At 39.1% G+C, this 26,346-nt stretch overlaps 1 protein-coding gene, 1 long non-coding RNA gene and 1 other non-coding gene across 9 annotated transcripts in view; all 3 read right to left on the bottom strand.

The window, feature by feature from the left end:
* Positions 1–11,724: 11,724 nt before the first annotated feature.
* LOC128018323 (uncharacterized) lies at positions 11,725–14,556 on the bottom strand. Of its 4 annotated transcripts, none has more exons than XR_008184814.1 (6): positions 14,414–14,556; positions 14,164–14,270; positions 13,948–14,035; positions 13,481–13,838; positions 12,903–13,153; positions 11,725–12,285 (listed from the first exon to the last, which is right to left on the bottom strand). It is a non-coding gene; the product is annotated as an uncharacterized LOC128018323 (long non-coding RNA). The 4 variants fall into 4 exon arrangements; XR_008184813.1 differs by having other exon boundaries at positions 12,787–13,153; XR_008184815.1 differs by lacking the exon at positions 11,725–12,285 and having other exon boundaries at positions 12,378–13,153; positions 13,481–13,684; positions 13,798–13,838.
* A 1,992-nt stretch (positions 14,557–16,548) lies between these two features.
* The window catches only part of LOC128018320 (embryonic polyadenylate-binding protein), a 36,992-nt gene continuing 27,194 nt past the window's right edge, over positions 16,549–26,346 (bottom strand). For all 4 annotated transcript variants that reach the window (XM_052603770.1, XM_052603773.1, XM_052603772.1 and 1 more), the window contains exons 13-16: positions 17,533–17,635; positions 17,096–17,226; positions 16,936–17,013; positions 16,549–16,820 (exon numbers count right to left, since the gene is read on the bottom strand). In XM_052603770.1, coding sequence (XP_052459730.1) covers positions 16,954–17,013; positions 17,096–17,226; positions 17,533–17,635 — 294 coding nt within the window. In that variant the 3' untranslated portion in view covers positions 16,549–16,820; positions 16,936–16,953. The remainder of the gene's footprint in view (positions 16,821–16,935; positions 17,014–17,095; positions 17,227–17,532; positions 17,636–26,346) is intronic.
* Positions 22,192–22,298, bottom strand: LOC128019208 (U6 spliceosomal RNA). The gene has a single exon (XR_008185106.1). It is a non-coding gene; the product is annotated as a U6 spliceosomal RNA (small nuclear RNA).

Raw genomic sequence — 26,346 nt, forward strand, 5'->3', positions numbered from 1 at the left:
ACTTGACTGGTCTGCACAAACCTCAGATCTGAACCACTCTGAACACATTCATGATGGATATTTATGTGCATGGGTTTGAAATTTGTGGTTTTTAAAAGCTCACATTTGACCGAGTTGTCCAGTCCAGAAATGTACATCACTGTAAGTGTGGTTTGAAGGAAAGTATTTGATGGAGAGGAACAGTATGAAAGCACAAGCAGCAGTCATCAACATCCAAACACCAATGGCACCAAACTATTTTGAAGGGCTTGACTAAAGGATTCAAGGGTTATGACAAATCACCTTATCACAGCACTATGTTGGACAGATATTTGTCTGTGTGGCCGAGATAATTATGGACTCTGACACCCCTGCACTTGTAGGGCAAAAATAAATAAATAAAATAAAACCAAAAACTACATACAATTTCTGTTGTAACTAACAATAGTAACTGCCATATAATCATACAAGCTTTTCCTTATTTAAATTTTTGTAGACATAATAACAAAATTACAATAAAAACAAATTTTGCTCTTCTAATAGAAAAATTATATAAAGTATTTTCCCCTTTTTCTTATGTTCATAAAGGTGACAGTAACACATTTTGATAATACAAATGGTCGTTTTTGCAGAACAAGAAAGCCAAACAGTACACAATATTTACATTGGTTCTGGTTTACACTGTATATTCTGAACAATGTAGTACGTCAAACAGGTATTAGAGCATATACTGAACATCTGCATGCTGTTATACTTGCTGCACTCTGCAGACATACAGTAAAATACCAATCGAGGATGATTTTGTGAATATGGTCTCTATCTGTCACTTCATGTTACCCACAATTCTCTGACTGATTGCTTCACTGAAGATTCTTCTGTTCAGTTTTGTCTTTGTCTCTTTCATTTGGTCCCTTTGTGTAATCAATCCAAAATACATAAGTTTAGATAACTTTGATTTTATGTGTTGTTACTACAAAAATAGTCTGCATACATTGTTTTTATTTTATTTTTTTACTTAGGCCATTTTTTTGCCATTGTAGAAATCATAAAAAAAAAAAAAAAAAACACCTTCAGTGTACACAACTATTTTTCTCTGTACATTTTTTTTTCATAATTTTGTCATTATAAAATAACACAACAATAAAATAAAAGTGTGACCGGGGGTTTAAAGCAGAAAGAGAAAATATTCATTCATGATGACTTGCCCTGGCCACGGCTATAAGGCTTTGTCAGAAAGTTACAGAAACTAAAACTTTGTAGATGGCAGTATTATTGTCCAACAGACTGGACAATGTTGGAAAAAATCAAAATTGGAATTTCCAAGGCTAATATCCACATTTTCTCCCATAAGGGGGACAAAATAATGTATTGCACTACTTTAGAGGCTCTGCATTTGCCTTCTGAAAAATTATGTAGAATGTTGTTATCCGGTGATCATGTGATTGCTCTGATTGTATTCACCAGTGGACACATAAAAGGACTTGTTAAAAAGAGGTTTGTGACTTCTGGGGTTACGTTTTGCTGTCTCTCAGGGGCAATAGGCCCTCCGGAGACAGTTAGTTAGACTTAATTATGTGTGCAGTGTAGGTTGACGAAGCTTGTGGAGTTCTATTTTGATGGACATAGATTTCAATAAGGTTCATTACAATTATATGATTGCACTAAATATTGGGTGTTTTCTTCTAGTAGTAAAAAGCATCGCAGCAGGCGCACAACATCAGAAGACGTTGATATTTGGTTAAATTTCGATTGCCACGTCGGGTGACCAAACTTCAATATAAATTTAGTGTCTAATGTCAATGTTAAATGGATGTCCAATACGGACGTCAGCTGATGTTGATATTTTGTTGTTTTTAGGTTGAGTAACCAAACTCCAATGTTAAGTCAATGTCAAATATTGACTTCAACCCAGTGGCAGATGCAAAATGTGACAGATGGGTGGGCCTGGATTAAGCTGAGGTGGGCCTGAATCTATGGGTGTGCCGAAATCAAAGCAGTTGTCCCGAAACCTTTTTAACGCTACGTTGTTCTACGTTGTTACACTGTATATTATTGTATATGTGCAAGAATACATCACTTTTGAATAAGAAACGATAACAAGTAGTGATGTAAAATATTGATTATTTCCATTATCGATTGTCGTTTAAATTAACAATCAATTAATCAATTAATCACTAACCAAGATGCTGCAACATGCGATTATTGCAGGCAGCAGACACCGGCATGACAGAATGTGCAAAAGCCACACACACACACATACAACAATTTCTCACTTGAATTAACAGGGTTTTAGTCTGAATAAAATGCTAGTAGCAGGATTATAAATTGAATAGATGTGATTATGATCATTTGATAAAATGAAGAGAGCGCGCCATACGTTTGAGCTCATTTATTTTCTTGACTGTTTTCTGGCACGGAGATCGCTGAACGAGCCTCTTTAAATGGTTTTGTGTAGTCCTTTGTTGTATTTTAAAACACAATTGCAATGTTTTTAACTGAAATTATGGCATTAAAAAATTAAATTGTCGCGAACGTAACTGTGGCACATGTGTGACTGCGCTGCACAGTAAGTGAAATGCACCCATTGGTCCTGCTGCATCAAAACTCTGTTGCTGTCACATTAAGTTGATCCTGCTGGATTCTGTTCTAGAATTTTTGCCTTCCGGTAGGCCTATTTGTTTTTAAAAATCCAGCATCTAGTACATTAGATCGTGACAGTGCATGTGTCCAGACGAGGACGAGCGAGTGCAGCTTTGGCTAAATTTATTTTGCACACCTGAACAGTAACAAAGTAATTTTTAAACTCCAGAGAGATTGAAGACAACAACTTATCTGCCTTCAAACAGAAACTGGAGAGCGTTTAATGTTCTGCAACTTTCAAGAGGCATTCAACTTTAAATTAATGTCTTGGGTTCATGTTTGGTCTGTTTGCTGATAAAGCTGATCACCACAGGAAAACAATTTCCTCTCATCCTTCAGTTATTATACACATGATCACATAAATGCACAAAGAAAGTCTTTTAAATGATTTAGAATGGGTTTATAAAGTCAGTCAACAGGATCTGACTTATTGCTTCTACTCTCATGAACGAAAGAGGTTTTCAATGCTTATATTTTAGTTACTTTTAAACGTTTCTGAAAGCTGTATGTCTACTCATTTTTGTACACAATGTCATATGCTTATTTTGTATTGCTTCTACTGATATGCTACAGCTTTTTCACTCCGTTACAGCTCTTCCTCTTCAAAGTTATTGTCACCTCAAGATATAAGGTTGTCACCCTGCAGAGTTTTCAAGAAGCTGATTTTAAGGACATTCATGTTACAATGAGATACAGTTAACACATCCTTACTGATATTAAAATTGCTGTTTGACTTGTATATTTTTTGCAGGCCTAATGCAGTCACACAACATATTTAATGCCGACCATGCAATTATTTTTGTTCAATTTCATATGCTTAGTCTATATTCATGTTAAAATAAGGTAATTATGAACTTGCTCATTTTTAAAATATACTTTATTCTTGATTTTATTACTTGTGTCATGACCTCTATATATGACCTCTTTAATCATTTACATTATAAGATGGCATGTGATTTACATATGTGATTATTTTTCATCTGTACATGCTACCCACTACTAGTCTCTTTGTACTCTCATGAACGAAAGAGTTCCTTTTGATTTGATGTTCTGATCATGTGTCTCTGTGACATTTGTGCAGCGCTTGAATGCCACCTGGTCCTCACTGTCAAAGAAGAGATGCTTGAAATACGGAGGGGAGTTAATGGGCAAAGCCTGCGATTTTGTGCCCGACACACCCTCATGTCCTTCATCCTTTTCTTTGGCACCTACACCTGCTCCAGTGTTTCTGAAGAAATTCAAGATGAGCCCATTCTTTCCTACTATTGTGAGTAGTAAATCTGTGACTCTAATCATACTACATGTGTAGAGGCAATATTTAGCCAAACCAGGTCTCTAATCCTTATACTGTGGGCAGTTAGGCTAAAATAGTTTTGTCAGTCCAGTCTCTGGTCCTAATCAGTACTGCAGTTTTTGAGGGAAAAGACTAATGATTTGATGTTCATTACTTAGTCTCTAAAAGAAGCATCCTTTCCCCCCATTTTTCCATCTTAGGTGAGAAAACTCATAAATGACTTTTGTCCTGGCTATTTTGATCTTCTGTGTTGTAGACGCATTTGTTGGGGTCGATACGCCAAAGCTCATAATGCCAAGCGAATTTAAGGTACATTTTCTATCCACATTGTCTGCCTGTTAATGTAAAGTGATGATCCTTCTGAGGTGCACTTCTAATATGTCTCCAGCACCGACCTACAGTACTGGTCAAAAGTTTGGGGTCTGTACGGTTTTTTTTTTTTTTTTTTTTTTGGAAAGAGGTCTATTATGCTTTATGCATTGCCTCACAAAAGTGAGTACACACCTCACATTTCAGCAACCATTTTAGTATATCGTTTCAAGGGACAATGATATAGAAATGAAATTGGAAATGTGCTGCTTGTATATCAGTATAGATTTACATACAGCCATTATTGTCAATAAAGCTGGCAACAAAAGTAAGTACACCCTAAGTGACAACAAAGACACATGTCCTATTCATCATATTCAGGCTTTTGTCTGCTTGACAGGACCATACAAATTTGTGTATCTTGTATTAGAGCAGTTAAGATCTGGTGCTTTGAGTAAAATTTTCTCATACAGACCACTGGATGCTCAACATGACACCTCATGGCAAAGAACTCTCTGAGGATTTAAGAATTAGAATTGTTACTCTCCACAAAGATGTACCAGGCTATCAGAAGATCGGTAACACCCTGAAACTGAGTTACAGTACTGTGGCCAGGGTCATACAGAGTTTTTCCAAGATGGGTTCAACTTGGAACAGGCCTCGCAAGGGTCGATCAAAGAAGTCGAGTACTAGTGCCGTGCATCAGGTGCAGAACCTGGCATCAAAAGACAGATGCATGAATGCTGCCAGCATTGCTTTAGATGTTGCAGAAGTGGAAGGTCAGCTGGTCAGTGCTCTGGCCACAGGCCACACACTGCAACAAGTCAGTTTGCACTGCTGTCATCCCAGAAAGAAGCTTCTTCTGAAGCTGGCTCATAAGAAAGTCCACAAACCGTTTCCTGAAGACAACTTGTCCTAGAGCAAGGATTACTGGAACCATGTCCTGTGGTCTGATGAGACTAAGATAAACTTATTTGGCTCAGATGGTGTCAAGCATGTGTGGTGACACCCTGGTGAGGAGTACCAAGACAATTGTGTCCTGCCTACAGTCAAACATGGTGGTGGTAGCATCATGGTCTGGGGCTGCATGAGTGCGGTTGGTGCTGGGGAGCTGCACTTCATTGAGGGAAACGTGGATTCCAACATGTACTGTGACATTCTGAAGCAGAACATGATGCCCTTCAGAAACTGGGCAGAATGGCAGTTTTCCAACATGATAATGACCTCAAACACACCAAAGATGACAACTCTTTTGCTGAGGAAGCAGAAGGTGATGGTAATGGCGTGGCCAGGTGTGTCTCCAGACCTGAACCCTATTGAGCAGAAGGTGGAAAAGCACCATGTGTCTAACATCCAGCAGCTCCGTGATGTCACTATGGAGTGGAAGAGGATCCCAGCCACATTTAACATAGTTTTTAAAATAGGTTTTATTATAATAGTTTTTTTTAAATAATATTTATTTCAAATATGTTTTGTTCACTGTATAAACAGAATAATGGGAAAATTGCCAAATTAAAGAGATGATCTGTTCTGTATTAGCTATTTATTTATTTGTATTAAAATGTGTTATTATACATGTTATTTATTTCAGTAAAATGGTTTTGGGACTGTGCACACTGCATGGGTCAGTACATGGGGTGTTTCTACTCAGGTATCAGAGGCACACTGGCTGGCATGCTCTGTTGTACTGATTCACAGTCAATGCCAATCCACTCAGCACAGTACTGTTTGTATCCTGAAAACATTTCCCAAGTGCCCTAACTGCAAACTTCTGTGATCCTCAAACTGCACTCCTCTCAAATCCTCAGCCAACAAGCCCAAACCGTGGCTGGTTTGTGCCTCCATTCGGTGGGATCCCCTGGTGGGTGTACCTGGCAGCAGCTCTGCCTGTCCTTCTGGTCACCATCCTGCTCTTCATGGATCAGCAGATAACCGCTGTCATTGTCAATCGCAAGGAACACAAGCTTAAGGTAGTCCTCTCTCCCGAGCCAGAAAGTTTATCACGCTCACTTTGAGCCATCCAGGACCACAGGAAACACTTGCAGTGCCATGGGCAACTGTGTCTGGGTATTTATAGAAGTCTGTTATGAATAAAACTCTTTATCTTTTTTTTTTCTGGAGGATGTAAATCAGAACTTGGGGTCAAAAATAGCATTATTTAAACAGATATGAGACAAGACAAAAGAGAAAAGAGCTATACATCAATAATGCAGGAATTGATATTTGATCTTAATATTCTTAATACTGAACTGAAAACTTACTGTAATATACTGAGTTTGTAAGATGATAGCTAGAAAGGCTTTGTTGTGTAGGGGAATTTACAGTTAAAACCCAAGGACCAGATATTTGGCAATGAAGACCAGGAGTCAGAGATGAGTTCAATTAATAATAATAATTTTACTTGAAGAAAATAGTTTGCAATTTCATCAGCAGAAGTCAGCTTCAATACTCTCGACGGAGCTCGTATAGGCCGCCCCCCATACAACTCAAAATCAATCACAGTTATACCATGACAGAGGATACTGATTGCGTCAATACATAAGTCAACAAAATTCTGATTGGTTCCAAAACCTAGATAAACTCTCCAAAGACGTATATCTGATACGCTGGACACTGGCAGTTGATCGTTTGTCCTGGGACTGTCTGAGCTTCTCCCTGTACAGACAGATACTAACACACATACACAGAGAACTTATCTAAAATTCAAGGCTTTCTAGCACAGGCGAGTGTCTTATCATTACGGTCGGATACACACACATAATATGTGGACATTAATCTTGAGGAAAAGAAATACAGGGTAGAACAGGATTCTTTAATATCTCATAAGCGCACATAAGGTTACACATTTCACTCTTGCCATAACATGATTAATAGTCAAACAAGAAATCATGTAATAATATAATTAATATCAGTATGAAGGATATGGCAACTCAGGCATCCACTCCTTCATTTGATATTCAAGAATTATATGCTAACAGGAATTATACAAGTATGAAAATTCTGAAAAAATGTATTTCAATCATTTTGATTCTCGAAATCGAAAGCTGATTCTTGAAGATGGCTAAGGACTCAGCTGCTCAGATTGAGTTGGGGAGGTAATTCCACCAGGAGGGAACATTTAATTTAAAAGTGACTTTGTGCTTCTTTGGGATGGCACAATCAAGCGACGTTCACTTGCAGAACGCAAGCTTCTAGAGTCCACATAAGTCTGAAGTAACAAATTTAGGTAAATGGGTTCAGAGCCAGTGGTAGTTTTGTAGGCAAACATCAATGCCTTGAATTTTCTGCGAGCAGCTATTGGAAGGCAGTGCAAATTGATAAACAGAGGTGTGACGTGTATTCTTTTACATTAAAAATTATTCTTGCTGCCGCATTCTGTATTAAATGTAAAGGTTTGATAGAATTGGCTGGAAGACCTGCCAAGAGATGTTGAATAAAGCAAATCTGCAGGATCAGATAGTTTTAGCAATGTGGTCTGAGAAAGTAAGCTGATCATCAATCAAAACTCCAATGCTTCTAGCTGTTTTTGAAGGAGTTATGGTTGATGTGCTTAACTAGATGGTGAAATTGTGATGAAACGATGGGTTTGCTGGAATCACAAGCAGTTCTGTCTTGGCAAGGTTGAGTTGATGGTGATGGTCCATCATCCAGGAAGAACTGTCTGTTAGACAAGCTGAGATGCGAATAGCTACCGTCGGATCATCAAGATGGAATGAGAGGTAGAGTTGAGTGTCATCAGCATAGCAGTGGTATGAGAAGCGATGTTTCTGAATGACAGAACCTAATGATGCCATGTAGAGAAGTGGTCCAAGAACTGAGCCCTGAGGCACCCCAGAAGTTAGATGTTGTGACTTGGACACCTCACATCTCCAAAATACTTTGAAGGATCTATCTGATAGGTAGGACTCAAACCATTGAAGTGTGGTTCCTGAGATGCCTTTTGCCAGCAGGGTTGATAGGAGAATCTGGTGGTTAACCATGTCAAAAGCAGCGGACAGATCAAGCAGGATAAGTACTGAAGATTTGGATTCCGCTCTTGCCAGTCTTAGAGCTTCAACAACTGAGAGCAAGGCAGACTCAGTAGAATGTCCACTTCCTGTCTGACTGATTGTGGTGTGGAAAATTGTGCACTAATGTGTTTAATTTTATTAATGAAAAATGTGGCAAAGTCGTCAGCTATTAGAGATGAAGCAGGAGGGGGAGGAGGAGGACAAATAAGTGAGGGAAATGTTTTAAAAAGCACGAATTATTAATTTTGTTATGGTAGTATGTCATTTTAGCAGTAGAGACATTAGCAGAGAAGGAAGATAGGAGTGACTGATATACATTAAGGTCAGTAGTATTTTTGGATTTGCGCCACACCCTTTCAGCAGCTCTAAGCTTAGAACGGTGTTCACTAGAACATCAGATAACCAAGAGGCAGAAGGGGTGTTACGGGCTGGCCTATAAGATAAGGGGCAAACAGTGTCTAAACAAGATGTAAGAGTGAAAAGTATCAGTAGCACCTCAGTATCAGTTCCTACCTTTAGGGGAAGGAAGAGAAGATTAAATCATTGACCTGTAATGTGAGACCATAAAGTACACTTAAGACTTTGGGAATAAGTTGACTTAGTTGGCCTTTAATAATATGCTTTAATACCTGTGCATTATACACATTTGACTGGTAGTCTATCCATCCAAGTGTGAACTAGGTTCAGCTCCTAAAGCTCTTTTTGAATGTTTTTCCCTGTGCAGTCTGACTTACATTGAGAATGTGTCCAGATTTTGTATACTAAAAAAAAGAATGGGGTATGCATTACAATAAATCAGTAAGATCAAGATGCTTACACTAAAAGCCACCTTTATTTCTTTCAACATCACAATTTATCAAGGCTTACTTAATGCCTTTATACTACCCTTGTTAGCTGTTGAAGAAAATGAACCACAGGTTAAATAGTAGCAAAGAAATTCTTGGTAGTTACTGGGAAATGAATTGAATTGTAAGTTGTCTGTCTTTTTCAGTTCCGAGACTGCCATTAAATGTGCCTCAGATTAAAATAGATATGGACCCAGATGACAACGATGACTACCACTGGAGGAGTCAAGGGTCTGAGACGTCCATATAACTCCTCTAACCAATCAGCTACATAGATTTTATTAGCTCTTCCGATTTGCAGAAAGCCATTTGTCAAGGGATATTTTGTAAAGACTGTTCCCATGGATCCATCCTTTGAAGACTAAATAACGAAAAGTAAAGATAGGCCATCTGGTCCTTCTATTCAGGTCCTTCTCAAAAAATTTGCATATTGTGACAAAAGTTCATTATTTTCCATAATGTAATAATAAAAATTAAACTTTCATATATTTTAGATTCATTGCACACCAACTGAAATATTTCAGGTCTTTTATTGTTTTAATGCTGATGATTTTGGCATACAGCTCATGAAAACCCAAAATCTCAAAAAATTTGCATATCATGAAAAGGTTCTCTAAACGAGCTATTAACCTAATCATCTGAATCAACTAATTAACTCTAAACACCTGCAAAAGATTCCTGAGGCTTTTAAAAACTCCCAGCCTGGTTCATTACTCAAAACCGCAATCATGGATAAGACTGCCGACCTGACTGCTGTCTAGAAGGCCATCACTGACACCCTCAAGCGAGAGGGTAAGACCAGAGTGCTGTATCAAGGCACCTCAGTGGGAAGTCTGTGGGAAGGAAAAAGTGTGGCAAAAAACGCTGCACAACGAGAAGAGGTGACCGGACCCTGAGGAAGATTGTGGAGAAGGACTAATTCCAGACCTTGGGGGACCTGCGGAAGCAGTGGACTGAGTCTGGAGTAGAAACATCCAGAGCCACCGTGCACAGGCATGTGCAGGAAATGGGCTACAGAGAAGCAGCACTGGACTGTTGCTCAGTGGTCCAAAGTACTTTTTTCGGATGAAAGCAAATTTTGCATGTCATTCGCAAAATCAAGGTGCCAGAGTCTGGAGGAAGACTGGGGAGAAGCAAATGCCAAAATGCCTGAAGTCCAGTGTCAAGTACCCACAGTCAATGATGGTCTGGGGTGCCATGTCAGCTGCTGGTGTTGGTCCACTGTGTTTTATCAAGGGCAGGGTCAATGAAGCTAGCTATCAGGGGATTTTGTAGCACTTCATGCTTCCATCTGCTGAAAAGCTTTATGGAGATGAAGATTTCGTTTTTCAGCACGACCTGGCACCTGCTCACAGTGCCAAAACCACTGGTGAAGGGTTTACTGACCATGGTATTACTGTGCTCAATTGGCCAAATTTATGAACATAATGTATTATGAACCAAAATGCAATACCAACTTCAAATAAGCTGCAGCTCGCTGGAGGGGTCACGCTACATAATAATTTCTAAAACTTTGGTACAAGTCAAGCCCTTTCTCGTGTTGCTTGCTGCTCTTCTCACCAATAAATATCCAGCACAATGGCATGCAAATGTTTAAATCCACATACTTTGCTTTTGTTTAGTCTATTTGCTTGTTAAGTCTGACGTCACGTAGCAGCGCTTCCGTGTCCAAACGCTCTATCAGTTACCACGAGAAAACAACAAAAGGTGCTAACATAAACTCACAATGTTATAGAATGCTAGCCAAAAAGTTTATTTAACTCCATACTGAAGTACCAGATAGCCAGACAATGAAAATATTAATATAAAAAATATATATAAAAATTATTTGTGTTTGGGACGCTGTGAGCACGGAGACTGTAGTGTATATCGTAAGTTTGAAAGCATTTAACTTAAATTATCAATATGAATAAACAGTGCTCATAAACGGCTGCTGAGGTCATATTCTCAAGTGAAGCGAGTTGAGGCCTGGACCCGGAAACAGTGCTTCTTACGTCATCACTTAACAACTGAATACTTTCATCACCATTAAGAGGCAGCAGGTGCATAAATAAACTTTTGTTTACTCCATGTAGTTCTAAGAGCTGAGGTATACGTTGTGATTTTCTGAAATAAATTAAGGTAAGTGTGCAAAGGTTTCTCTCACACACACTCGCTCTCTCTTTCTCACACACACACATACACACTCAATATAATATGCTGTTATACTCCATATAGCTTCATATACAAGTCAGAAACTAAGCTTTTTTGCACAGGCCTATCTAAATGGTTAATGGTCCCACCTAGTGATCAACTGTAAAAATAACAAATGTTACCTCTACACCAACAAGAAATTAGGGAGAAAAAAAATGTAATCTAATGCTGCACAAAAACTAAAAATGCATCAAAGCCAATGTTGCTACTAATCTTTGACATGCCCAAGACTGTTATTATAAGTTTTTAAAAAATCCAGCCACAATTAATTTTATATTGAAAATAAGTCATTTTGTGTGTGTCCCCAGACAGATTGTAACAGATTACAATTATTTTTGAGAATACAAACGTCTCTAAACAAGGTTAGTCGCACTTGCTGCTCTTAAAGTCATTTAAAGTCAGCAGTATTTGTAAACATTAGTGAACTAACAAGAACAAACAACGTACAGATGTATGTTTATTAACTAACAAAGTTTAATAAATACTGTATCAAATGTATTGCTCATAGTTAATTTTAGTTAATACATCAGTCAACAAATGAACCTTTATTGTAAAGTGTTACACAGGAAAACCAGGTTTTGCCTGATAAAGAAAAATTTGTAAAAATTAAAAACTAATAAATTTAAAAATTAGAAGAGTTTAGTAACCTTGTTTTAAGTGACATTAACCAATTAAGCAAACAGACACAGCTTTTATTTAGCTTTCAGTTTCAGTCACCAATTCAAGTAAAAAGATAGATAGATAGATAGATAGATAGATAGATAGATAGATAGATAGATAGATAGATAGATAGATAGATAGATAGATAGATAGATAAACCACTCATTCATTTATTCATTCATTCATTCATTCTGTAGTAGCAGTCCATAGAACAGAATCCAGCAAACTTCTGTTTTCTTTGTCTGAATAGAAAGCTGTGAAGATCCCTTCTTTCCAAGACCACATCTGCTGAGCTCCAGCTCCACTCTGTATGTCCTCCTCACATCTGGACTGACAGACTTCCAGTAAACCATACCTACACAAGAGAAAACAAATGTTGAGAGATTCAAAAAATAATTAACCAATAAGTAGAATAAAATATCCAATAAAAAATGAAGCACAAGTGTCTGAGAGTCCACGTCTGCAGCCAGACCCTTCTCCATTATATTATAATACAACTGTACTACTGACTCTTTACTGAGTACCAAAAGTACATATGCTTCCTGTGAATGGTTTCTAAAAGAATGGAATAACAAAAAAGTTGACTGGCACTCATCTATACCACAGGTTATACTAATACTTACATTTACATTTATTCATTTAGCAGACGCTTTTATTCAAATCGACTTACAAATGAGGACAGAGTTGAAGCAATCAAAAACAACAAAAAGAGCAATGATATATAAGAGCTATAACAAGTCTCAGTTAGCTTAACACAGTACACATAGCAAGGGCTTTTAAATAATATAATAAATAAAAAGAAAACAGATAGAATAGAAAAATAATAGAGCAAGCTATTTGGTTAATGTGCATGTACCGCTCCAACATGTTGGGTTAACTTCAGAAGAGTGAATGTCCTTCGAGTGCACTTTGGGCAATGGTACAGTCAAGGCATGAGGATTTAATACAAGAAATACAAGTAAAGTTACTGACAGAGCTTGTCTCGTCTTCTAATGTTGACAATGTCCCTCTGAAGGAAAGTCAGTGTCTTTCTCAGGTGTGGTGGATATGCAATGTTGAAAGCAGAATACATCCACAAGGGTGTTATGAAGCTTCATCAAGGCTGGTGCACTGACACTCATCTTTTCCATCTTCTGTCACCACACTGAGTCCTCGAACTATGATTGCCATTTTACAGTCAGTATCCATCAGGTGTATGGTAGGAAAGGTGTAGCCAGGTCCCCCTTTCATAAAATAAATAAATAATATCAACAACAATAATAATAATAATAATAATAATAATAACGAGAAAAAAAAGAAAACACTTTTCAGATTCTGTTGCATCCTCTTTGGCTCAGACAGTTGAGCTACAAACCCTGCAGAACTGCAGAAACAATCAGAAGCTAATGTATAAGGTTCACAATATACGGTGCAGTTCATGTTCTTGTATACACAGATAAATCTTACATTGTTTTCTAAAACTATTGCTTTACATTTTTAACAGATGGGCTAAAAAGGTACAGAATAATAAAATATTAGATATTTTACAGTTTTTTCTTTAATATACTCACTCCAGCAGGTGTCCTTAAGTATGTGTATTTTTTGAGTACATCCTCCACAGACATTCCTTCTGTGCTTTCTCAGCGTCTCCAGGAGAATGTTCCTGTCGTGTGGTCTTTGACAGTCCATGTGTCTGGATGTGTTTTCTGATACTCACTTTATTACACATTCACATGTGCCACAACAGACACTGAATCCTCTCCAACACAAGTTTCCTTCATCAGAACAACAGAAACAGATCATGCTTAGACCGTGACATATATGAAAAACATCTAAATACTTTTCTAAACAAGGTGTTTTAGATATAAAAATAATAAAAACACTTAACTTCATTAACATCAAGATGATGGTCAGGCAGTGAAAACTTGACTGATTGTCATTTTCCAGCAAATAAAGATTACAACATCTTGTTACTACAATATTGTGTATGATTATGTTGATAGAGATAAATCAATGGTTTAAAAACAATGTAACTTACACAGTCATTTCTTTCTATATTTCTCTGGAAAGGGTTCTTCACAACCAGTGTGTTGGCAGCTTGAATATACTCTGCATAGTTGAGAGACCTGGCAGAAAGGTAGAAACAAACTCCAAATTAGAGGTTTTTTTTATTTATTTTTTGTCTAATCGTCTCCAGATTGTGAATTGATCTTCATACAGTTGCAATAGAGGTGGTAATAATTATTATACTTACAGGATGTATTCTGTACTCTCTTGTACAAAAAAGACGCAGATATAAACAATCATCTCTGAAGGATTCGCCGTCAGTGCGGTCATCGTTTTGTCTCACTGTACATATGTCTGTCAACAACAATAAACTAATTACTAACGCTGCAAGATATAACGCAAAGTAAAAAATATCATCGTATTGTAACAAACTTATCTTAATATACATATTTGTGGTATATTAAGTATAGATCCACGTATAAACGATGAATAATTACCTCACGTCTTATCGCCGCCACCTTGTCTAAGGAAATTACGTAAATGTATATTAAGCTGCTGATTGGCCAGCAGTACAACTCCTTCCACCAACGAGAAACCTTTTATCACGCCCCAACCTTTCGGCGCACCCATTGATCCAGGCTGCAGCTACCCCTGTCTCTACTCATTCAATGACTAATTCCCACGTCTTCTCGAAGGTGGTCAGCGGTTAAACCATGATTTAGTCATTTACTAAGACAGAACCAGCACAACTAAGTTATACAGATATAAGTATTGTATACAAGTATACAAATGGATTTATGATCCTTTAAACTATATATTTGGTGATATTTAATATTTTCTGCTAAGAAACAAAGCAGCATGCAAATTAGGCGGCCCTCTAGCCAATAGGATTGGCTCTCTGTGCTGACTCAGTCAGGCCATGTGATCTGCTCTCCTCCCACAGCACTGCAGTTCACAAACCCCATAAGTTAGAGGCTACAGCGCCTCTATCTGCCACAAGAGGGATCTCATCATCTGCACAAACAAACGTTTATAACCGCTAAGAAACAAAATTGTCCGAATTAGTCAGTCTAAAATACATTTTAAAAGGTCACTTAAAATTATCCTACCTACACGGAGTATGTTTAAAATTAAAGACAGACAGTTTTCAAAAGGAAATTGAGCTAACATGTTAGCGTTTGTTACTGTTCCCCAGCACAGCTCCACATTATCTACCTTATAGCAGCTTCCCTCACTCAATACAATCACAAATCCTCTACAAATCAACAGAAATATGATTTAAGGTTCTAAGAAGCAATGCAAAACTTGAAAGCTTGTTTTTGGTTGCATTAAACATTAATGTGTCAGTTCACCGCTAAAAGAGCTCAAGTATAAATCATGGTTTCTCTACAACTTGACAATTCTAAGTTATGGCTTTCTCTTCCACTAGATGGCTCTCGAGTATAGGATATGCCTTTGTTCATTAATAACCGCGTCAATTTGGTCTTAAGTTTCAGTATTTTACTGCACAAGCGGAATGATGGCGAAGTTGGATCCTTTTCTTTTACGGTCTATGGTTGGATTCAATTCTTTAATTCAAAGTTTCCATATTCTACAGTGTAACCACTCATATTTGTGGATTCATGCATCTAATCACAGATAGAAGTCTCGCGCTACATTTTCTTCAGCAGCCAATAAAATTATAGTCTGAAACATTTTCTCCATTATTCAAATAATCAATAATTGTCTGCAAAATCTGCTAAATGTTTGCAACAACTTTTTACGAAAACGATTGCAATTAATAATTGTAATGTTTACATTTCAAGGGCACCGGTCAGCAAAAAGAGGAGATGTGCAAAATCACATTAAATTCTAATATTAATAAAATACCAATAAAAGTGTAGGCTACATATCTGCTCTAGTTACCTTAGGAGTATCTCAAGTTAATAGCAGACCAAACCATTCAAATTCATCAGATATTTTCAATGTATTATCCTGACATTTTTAAATTGTATTCATGGAAAACCATCATAAAACATTGCTATTTATCATTCAGCTTAAACAGGAACAAATATTATCCATACATTATACAATTACAAGTTTTGTATATTGGACTGTACATCTCAGGTTGTGCTTACTGTATGTTCAGCTCTACAAAACTGATAAATCTATCACACACATTTAAAAGCAATACTGGTCCCACTTTATATTAGGTGGCCTTAACATAAAAAAATAAGTACAATGTACTTTTTGTGTTCATATTGTATTGTAAAACACTTTTGCTGCTATTGATGTGGGATAGGGGTAAGGTTAGGGAGAGGGTTGGAGGTATGGGGAAGTTTAAGGGTGGGTTAAGGTGTAAAGTATGGGTCAGCAGTGTAATTATGAATGTTATTACAGAAATTAAATACAGATGTAATTACATGTAGTTTTAAAAAAAAAATATATATAAGTACAATGTAAAAACATGTACACAATAAGTAAATTATACTAAATTATTAATTAAAATGTAAGTACATAGTAGTTAAGGCCACTTAATATAAAGTGGGTCCGCAAAACTTATTTTAATAAAAAGCTCTTTAAGGTGTCCTTGAAAGGATGTCCACGCCACAAACTCAAAATCACTGTTATAAGAATAAGACACTCAAAACTCTTTTTCCATGTCCATTAAGCCAGGATCATTTTTATTGCACAAAGAAATTTCAAAAAATATTTTTTTTGCATTTTTCTTTTTTCCAATCTTCCTTTTTTTTTCCCCATTTTACTTTTTTTTTTTTTTTTTAATAAACAAAATCAAAAACTTAACACTGTGGAGAGCAAAAGGACATTTGTAGGGTGCGAATCACGCATTAAATATCACATGAAGTGTGGTTTTCTTTATCCTTGTTCTCTGGAACAGCCCTCACAGACATTCAGTGTGCATGCCTGCAAAAAAATGTTAAGTTGGTTGACATTTGTATGGGACATTCGCATGTGCTATTAATTTGCATTGTACACTATTAAGGGCACATATTAAAATAGAAGAATGCAAGCAAATTACCTGTATTGCAGTGCTCCTTTACTTTTCAGACAGTTCCTTGGCTTGATGAGCCTGAAGAACAGCTACAGCCTCTTCAACCTACACATTACAGAAAAGCACAATGATCAAACAAAATCTGGTCTTAGACTGATTGTTGAGTAAATGTTCTGAGCAGGTAAACCTTGGAGTGCAGGGACTCTGGAGTCTCGAGCATGTGCAGTAGTTCAGAGTTGTCGATCTCCAGCAGCATGCCTGTAATCTTTCCCGCAAGAGTCGGATACAAAGCCTGGATAAGTGGATACAGCCGCTCACCTGAATGGGATGCAAAGTTTGGTGGTTTTCCTCATGTTATGATGTAGTATATATAATATGTATATGTATATATACACATAATACATATGTAGTGTGCTATATTCCAAGCCTTCTGAAGCCATATGAGAACCATCTTCTGCTTTACACTAAATAGATCCTGTAAAGTGTCACACTTCACCCTCTACTGAAGAGTATTATTAATTTAGGTTACAATCACTGGTGTAAGCAGCAGGAGCTATAACATGATTCAAACTTTACTAGCTCACAACTTTAACTTTGAAGTGACCGTGTGTGCGCATCCCATACCTAGAAGTTGTTTCTGCTCCTTTAATGGTGCAGCCGCCAGCATTGAGGCAGTAAGGGACTCCTGGCCTCTCACATGAACCGCCGGCTCTGTATTCTGTACTACCTAAAGAAACAGTAAAAGAATGACAGTTATATCTTTCAATTGAAATGCTCCTAATGGTGTTTTTTCACTGCACGTTACAGTTCGGTACGGTTCACTTTTACCAAAACGTGACGTGTAAACTCTACTGATCACTGACTGGCTGGAGAGAATCATCACTATCTGCATCACTGAACTTACAAACAAAAACACAACAGAACCACTAGATTTAAATCAGCACAGCCAGCGAAGGATCGAACACAACCGTTTTGAACAACCAAAAAAAATGTTTGCTGTTTTGTTTTGTGTTGAGGAAGTACCGACGTTCCTCTTGTTGATAGCAGATGAGCAAATCCAGCGAGAGCTTAATGGGATGATCCAGAATGAAAAAATGTTTCAGGAACCGCAGCGCAACTATAATGGGCATGTGTACCCTAAAGCGCCACTAAACTGCAGTGGGAACGCAAACAGAGCCGTGCCGTGCCGCACAGTGGAAAACAGCCCTAAGTGTAATCACATTTCTATGGACTGAAACTAGTTCATGAAGTTGTCATTCGTTTTTGTCGCTATTCTGTTGATATCTTAAAATGGCTTGAAAAAGCCAACTTACTGATGTACTATTTAAACATTATTATTATGAACCAAAATTTAAACACCATCTCCTCCTAGAGCTTTTAAACTACAACCACCAAATTTGGGTCAGACCTTCAGACTTGTCCGACTCAGGTTGCTATATCTTTTCTAACTTAAGCTTATGGTTTTTGTAAACCAGACTATCAAAACCACCTAAAATCCATAAAAAAAACTTTTGTACAATGAGACCTTTCAAGCTGGTCAGACTGGTCTTAGCTGTTTTTTTGCTCAATCAACTGGTTTTACCTGGATTAACATAGAAACGTGTTAACAACATGCTAATAACTTGTTAATAATGCTAGCAATATGCTAGTTACTTGTTAATAATGCCAGCAACATGCTAGCAACATGCTAATCATGCTGGAAACATGCTAGAGACATTGTAGTCACTTGCAAATCACGCTGGAAACATGCTAGCAACATGCTAGTTACTTGTTAATCATGTTAGTAACTTTGTAATCATGCCAGCAACATGCTAGTCACTTGTTAATCATGCCAGCAACATGCTAGTCACTTGTTAATAATGCCAGCAACATGCTAGTCACTTGTTAATAATGCCAGCAACATGCTAGTCACTTGTTAATAATGCCAGCAACATGCTAGTCACTTGTTAATAATGCCAGCAACATGCTAATCATGCTGGAAACACGCTAGTGACATTCTAGTCACTTGCAAATCATGCTGGAAACATTCTAGTTACTTGCTGATTATATTATTCACTTGGTAATCATGCCAGAAACATGTTAATCATGCTGGAAACACGCTAGTGACATTCTAGTCACTTGCAAATCATGCTAGAAACATTCTAGTTACTTGCTGATCATATCCACTTGTAAATCATGCCAGCAACATGCTAGTCACTCGTTAATAATGCCAGCAACATGCTAGCGACATGCTAATCATGCTGGAAACACACTAGTGACATTCTAGTCACTTGCAAATCATGCTGGAAACATGCTAGCAATATGCTATTTACTTGCCGATCATATTATTCACTTGGTAATCATGGCAGCAACATGCTAGTCACTTATTAATAATAGGGCTTGGGCGTCGTGACGTGATTACTTGGCGTGGCCGCCACGTTGAATGCCTCCTTTACTGCCACTCGGACTACTGCGCAGTGTTTAGACATACTCCCTCTCATCCATGTGTCTTAATTTGATGAATTAAAAATCTATTTTAACCATTTTCAACCGTTGCTGTATTGTGGTGTGTAATAGCCATGGGGAAAATAAAATGAGAATGGATTAACTTTACAATGCTTTCCTGCTTTGAGGCGCGACTACGGAGACCATAACATCTGAATATTAGTTTATATAGCTTAAGTCAACATTGAAAATAAGGGAAATTTCTCGAGTTACTCATCCAAAATACGGGAAATTTCAACATTCATCTTTTTGTTGCTATCCCTCTGCTGACAGCAAAAATTTGTACTATAAAACTGCTGCATTTACTAACGTTATTTGTGAAGCTAGGTCTAACGTGATTTTAGTTACAGATTGGCGTGAAATCGTGCTCTCACAACAACCACGCTATCTTAAAAAGCCCAACATCACGCTAAGGTTGCTTTTAAGTAAGCAAAACGATGCTTTGAAAACATCTGTTGTTTCGCTGGAAGGACAAGGAGTAGCAACAGGACAACAGCACACAGACTTGACAGGTCTGATGGAGGGGCTAACGGGATACTTTACAGGAAAATACTAAAAAAGACAGCGGGGAAAGAGCTCAAATACGTGAGAACCCCGGAAAAAAATAGGAGGGTTGACCGCTACTAACTACATTTTTGAAACACATTGTTAAAAGTCCATGTATGAATGGTTGTTAGCACTAACAGTTACTAAACTAGCAGCTAGGTAACATTAGAGCGCAGTTTACTGGATTACTGTTTGCCGCTGTTCCGGTTCTATGATTTGCAGCTCCTGAACCCATCCATTTGTGAACTGTACATGAGACTTCAATGACTTGTAGCTTCGGAACTATTCTGAAGTGTAGGCGCTCACAAAACAAACAAGGTAGCCGAAGATATCTGAAGCAACAACTCTCCGTCAGTACTCCACTATTTGTTGGAAATATCATGTGGATCCAAACCGTTAATAGTGCCGATTTTGTCCACATACCGGTCCCTGGTATCCCTATTTAGCGTATCCCTATAAATCCCACAACCTTTTCGCGATTTTGACATCTTTTTTTTCTTTCTCCCAACTCTGCTCTTCTCGTTCAACTCACTGTATGTTTACATTCGCGAAGCTGGCAACATGGCCGCCACGTCCCAGAATGCAACTCGGCGCCCAAGCCCTATACCAGCAACATGCTAGCGACATGCTAACCATGCTGGAAACAAGCTAGTGACATGCTAGTAACTTGATAATCATGTTAGCAACACTGCTAAAACATGCTAGTTTACCATTTCTTTTTCTACTTGATTGTTTTGCCTTCAAAATTGTAAAACTACTTCAGTTAGTTAAAACTGAAAACCCTCAAACTTTAAGCTTTTAAAACCACGTCAAACTTTCAGGCTAGGCTTTTTCAAGCCAACTTAAAGTTTGTCTACAAACTTTATTTCTAGTTTTTACAGTGTTCTTGTATCAGTGATGGAGTACTCGAGTCCTGGACTCGGACTCGAGTCACTATTCTTTGGACTCGAGTCCGACTCGAGACTCCATTCTCTGGACTCATGATTCGACTTGGACTCGTGGACTGATGACTCGTACTCGGACTCGAGGATATAAAATCGGACTTGAGCATTCATCACGTTTTTGACTAAAAAATTTTTTTAAAAATGTTTCGTGCCCAAGACTGGCCGGGATCTATTCTTTTCCCTCACAGACACTGCTACCGCTCGCTCTCTTTGCTTGACAACACACTAACTGACGTCACTCACTTTACTTTCACTTTACTTTTTTTCCAAAGCGCTCGGGCACTTGCGGGAAAGGGTGAAGCTGATTGGTTAGTTCTTGTCACATGACCCGCGGTCCGCTTGCGGCATTCTGAAAAGTTGAATTGTTTTTAACTCGATGTGGTGCGGACGCGCCTGGATGCTTCCATTATGAGCGCGCATACGCTTCCATTATGAGCGTGCATACCGCACGCCTACATTGGAAATAACGAACTTGAGCGTACAAAAGACGCGATATTTGAACGGCCCTTATCGTTAAACGCAGCTTTCTGACCAGGCGCGTGCCCTCACACACATTCACATGCAAACGCACTCACGCTAAATCACAAGGTCACTCACACACATACGCTCTCTCTCTCACACTCTCACACACACACACTCACAGTAATATGCACGTTTCTTTTTTTTGCCGAGTGTATTTCTGTAGTACAGTGTTAAAGGATTAGTTCACACAAAAATGAAAAATTTCCTAATCATTTACTCCTCCCAATGCCATCCAGGATATCTATGGCGTTTTTTCTTAAATTATGTTTTTTAAGGAAAACATTTCAGGATGTTTTCCTCATATAATGGACTTCGATGCCTACAAACTCAGTTGGTTGCTATTGTTTCCTCAAAAAACTTAAATAAAACCTTGAAAAAAAAAAAATCCAATACGGGACTTGAGACTCGACTCGGACTCTAACTCTGGTAATGGTGACTCGACTTGGACTCAACTCGGACTCTTCTTTGGTGACTCGGACTTGGACTCGGACACTGAGACTCGAGACTCGACTTGGACTCGACAGTTGGTGACTTGACTACAACACTGTCTTGTATTCACAGTTGGTCAGCAAAGCTCACTCTGCGAGAGAGGGTTAAACTGGGGCTCCTGGACTGTGTTCTACTGGGGTGCTGCTACATCATAAATCAATGGTGAATAAAAAACCACCACACTGTCATTTCACAAAGTTTGATATACATAAATGTTTTGGGCACTTTCTATGCATTTCAAAAGGACTTTTTTTTAATCCAACTTAATCTTAATTACGTTAATCGATTAAAAATGTCCAAAAATGAGGAACGCTTCACGAATTTGCGTGTCATCCTTGCGCAGGGGCCATGCTAATCTTCTCTGTATCGTTCCAATTTTAGTATATGTGCTGCCGAAGCAAGCACGAACAAGTAGCCTAGACGTCTGGTATATATAGCAGTGTCTTGGGGAAGGTTTTCACGAAGGTGGTGAGCAGTTAAACCAAGATTTAGTCATTTACCAAGAGAATACAAGCACATTTGGGTTGCTGCAAGATACAGATGTACATATAGTAATGCCTTTCTTATCCTTTTAACTATATATTTGGTGTTATTTATGCTTTACCACCAAGAAACAGACCAGCATGCTGATCAGGCAGCCCTCTAGCCAGTAGGATTGGCTCTCTGTGCTGACGCATTCAGGCCATGTGATCTGCTCTCCTCCCCCAGCAATGCAGTTCCCAACCCCCAACGTCAGGACTTGTCTCGTCACTCGTGTGAGACCATTACACGAGAAGCCGAAGAATCCAAATGGTCTTTACTTTAGATTTAACTTTTATAACGGTAGTCTACAATGCCTCCAACTACCACAAGCCGGATCTCCTAATGAGCAAAAGTATATGCTTATAACACCGTTATAGCACAGTTATAACATGATAAAAATATAAAATTCTAGCACAATTTACTACAAAATTAGAGCAGAAAGTTGTGTCGGAAATGCATGTACATTAGCAAGATCACTTACTGATTCCTTTGCATGAAACCACTTTTTAAATGTTATGAAATCTACACATACATATCAGTGAAACAAAGAAAAGTTCTGTCAAAAGGTAAGTGAGCTAACATGTTAGACTTTCATCACTGTTCAGCTCCACACAACGCTATATTATCTAGCATACATTACAGCGCCAACCCTTGCTCACTTACGTAAATTCTACCAACACATAACTTTTCACACTTGAGCAGATCAGATGTTTGATCACTGCAACACAGCACTCAAAAACAGTCACAAACCCCTCCCCCGCCCTGCCTTCAGTAAAGCAGATCACTCATCCATTCTTCCTCTGCCTGCATAGCCTACAAACAAAAGCTAAAACAGGAAAAAAATTATCAGAATTATCCATCAATGGAGGAAGGAAGCCATCTTCACACTTCAGGACTGCTTTCACACAACGGATTGTAAGATCTTTCGGGATGCAGCTGCCACAGACATTGAGGAATATACAAACTCTGTCACTGATTAAATCAGTATGTACACTGAAAACACCATCCCAAAAATCTGGGTTAAATCCTTTCCAAACCAGAACCCCTGGATGAATGCTGATGTCAGGGCCAAGCTCAAAGATCTTATTTCAGCCTACAACTCTGGTGACACCGAGGCCTAAAGAAGGGCCAGATATGATCTTCAGAGAGCTATCAGTTCTGCAAAAAGAGCCTATAAAGACATGATTGAAAACATTCAGGGATCTACATTTCAAACTCTTGTGGAACTGCTTACACTCAGTCACGGACCAACCAGCTAGCGGAGGTGCTTACAGACATCTTCAATTTCTCCCTCAGACTGTCTGTCTGAAGTGCTGTCTCCCCAAGACAGCACTTCAGCAGACGGCTGACCACCCACTACAGACCAAAATACACACATGGCCAACTCCCCTCCATCTGACCATCAGCTCCATGATACTGTACACAATGTACACAACACAAATGGACACATGCCATCTCTTCACCAACATATGACTGCTATATTGTCCTGAGCCTCAATGGACTCTTGGCTAACCAGCCACTGACCACAGGTCCAGCCAGTCCATCACCAAGTAATACCATCACCCAGCCACTTCAGCTAATGACTGCACACCCAGGATGATCCAACACCTTTCAACATACCGGTCACCACACAAACCCAGTATCAAGACTCCTGAGGAACCCAATCGAAAAGGGGGGCAAGCAGGAAACAGCATGTTGGAAAACGAGGCGAGACATGGAACTCTGGTAACACTGAAGTAAACCCAACTTTTATGTCATCTCTAACTCTTTGATCGACCCCATGATGAAGCTCAGACACAGAACTGAACTCATAAGGCCTCAATGGTGTGCACCGAACATGCAGTCATACACGCATAACACCTTCGAATTTATCGAGAGCTGCTGGATCACATTGACCCTTTGCGGAACTTGGGACAGCCTAAACTCAAGGCTGAAGTGCAAAACCCCTGCCACTTCAGCCAAACAGTTCACCCAGACAGACTGTAAGGTCACTGAGGTCACAAGTATATCTCACAGCCAGTCATGAGAATATGGCCTTGAGCCTCACCCTCTTCAAAGCATGTATCAAGCATACACCAGACGTGCCTTCACAAGCAATTGCATGAGCTTCCCTATGACCGCCAAAGACACCTGCGTTTTAACCTGAAGTAAAATAACCAAAGCTCAACCTGCTACTTCCTGTTTCTCACAGACACTGCAAACCCCCAGAGAATCCCTGTGAAGTGTGTGAACTTTCTGCCAAGACCTTACCAGACATTTACACTTGTGAATATATAAGAATGCAGTCCCAGCATATACAAAAAGGGGTCACTGTTCAGCTCAACAGACAGTGTAGCCAAACCCTCAAATCACACATCTTTAATGGAATGGAGGGAATCCAGCCCCACTTTGAGCAATACCACCTTTTCTGAAGAGAAAACTGCCAATGCTAAAGCTGCTCTTCACAAGAGGCAATGTGAAGAGTTAGCTAATGCTAACTACATGGACTAACTCAAGACCACCTATCAAACTCCAATGGCATTTGCACTCTTTGCCATGCCTGATTTACCCTCAACCCAAGGAGTTTCACCTGACAGCCGGATTCACCAACAACATGGCCAGAACTAGAGGGTGTGCCCACTTCAGCACACTGCTGCCACCAGAGCACAAACTAGTCAGATGACAAAAAGAGCCTGCTCTGCACTTCCTGAAGCATCCAGCTATTCTCCAGTTACAACAGAACCTGGAAAGTGATCACAGATGTGCCTTTAAAACTTTAATGTCCCTTGACAGCCAACGCAGCTGTACAGAGGACCAACGGCCCAAAGCCACATGAACAAAGGCCCTTTAAGGACGCAATGTTGAGGCACGGTGTGCTTAGAGCAGATGTTTTGTGGGTTAATAGCAAACCTCTCCCACAGCAATACTGCAAGCTGGACTTCCAGTCTTCAAAGTACAAGTAATAAAAAGAAGTGGATCAGAAAACACCTGATTTACAGACTCAAAGACATTGTCAATGTTGGATTTTGGCAAGGAAACACTCACATCAGTATACACACACCAGTCAAGGTAGCCTACCACGACAGTAACCCAGTTATACCTGGCCCCAAATCTGCATACGTGTCCCCTAACCAAAGACATTCATTATCGCTGACCTGGCAATCCCTTCCTCAAAGATAACACTGAAGAAGTCTGCAGATTACAACTCGTACATAAGAGGGACACTCTGCCCAGCTGAGGCCAAGCCTCACAAACAAGTCACAGAAATACAAGCAGAGATTGTGGGAAATCAGTGGGTCTTTAACACACCCATCCATACTACCACACTGACCAGCATGCTACTGCTACCCAAATCAGCCTGCCCAATCAGAGTATGTGGATTCAAGTGCCCAAAGATGCCATCCTCCACCTCGGGGATTGGGTACCAATCTGAGGTAGAAATTCCAGCTTTCTTCAAGGACCACAATCTCACTCCGGAATCTGAATGGGAATTGAGCATTGAGAAAGGGGGGTCTCAGGCGACTGACATCACCCCAATTGACACAGCCCTCCTAGCACGGTCTCGGCTGCTGGAAGAAATCAGGTACACCCTAACTCTCTGCTTTGCCTTTGCACGGTTTAACAGAGTCAACAGGGTGCAAAGGTCCATGAACAGGTGCACAGCTGCCCTTCCACGAACCATTAAATGGAACCATCGGAAAAGAGGGACCCAGGCTGAGAAAATGCTGAACATGACCAAAGTTAACACCCAAACTGATGGTCCAAATAATGAGGAAAATTAGAAACCACCTAGCATCTGACCATAATGATACACCAGTCATCCAATCATGATCCACCTGCTGCCTGACCATCATGACAACTGTTGTCTGACGATGTTTTACAGGTGAACTTAACACTAACCTACACCCCCTTTTCCCCCTCCAATCTTTTCTCTGTAGTATTCTCCGGTCTT

This window comes from Carassius gibelio, chromosome A8, assembly GCF_023724105.1.
Source record: "Carassius gibelio isolate Cgi1373 ecotype wild population from Czech Republic chromosome A8, carGib1.2-hapl.c, whole genome shotgun sequence".
Taxonomy (NCBI): domain Eukaryota; kingdom Metazoa; phylum Chordata; class Actinopteri; order Cypriniformes; family Cyprinidae; genus Carassius; species Carassius gibelio.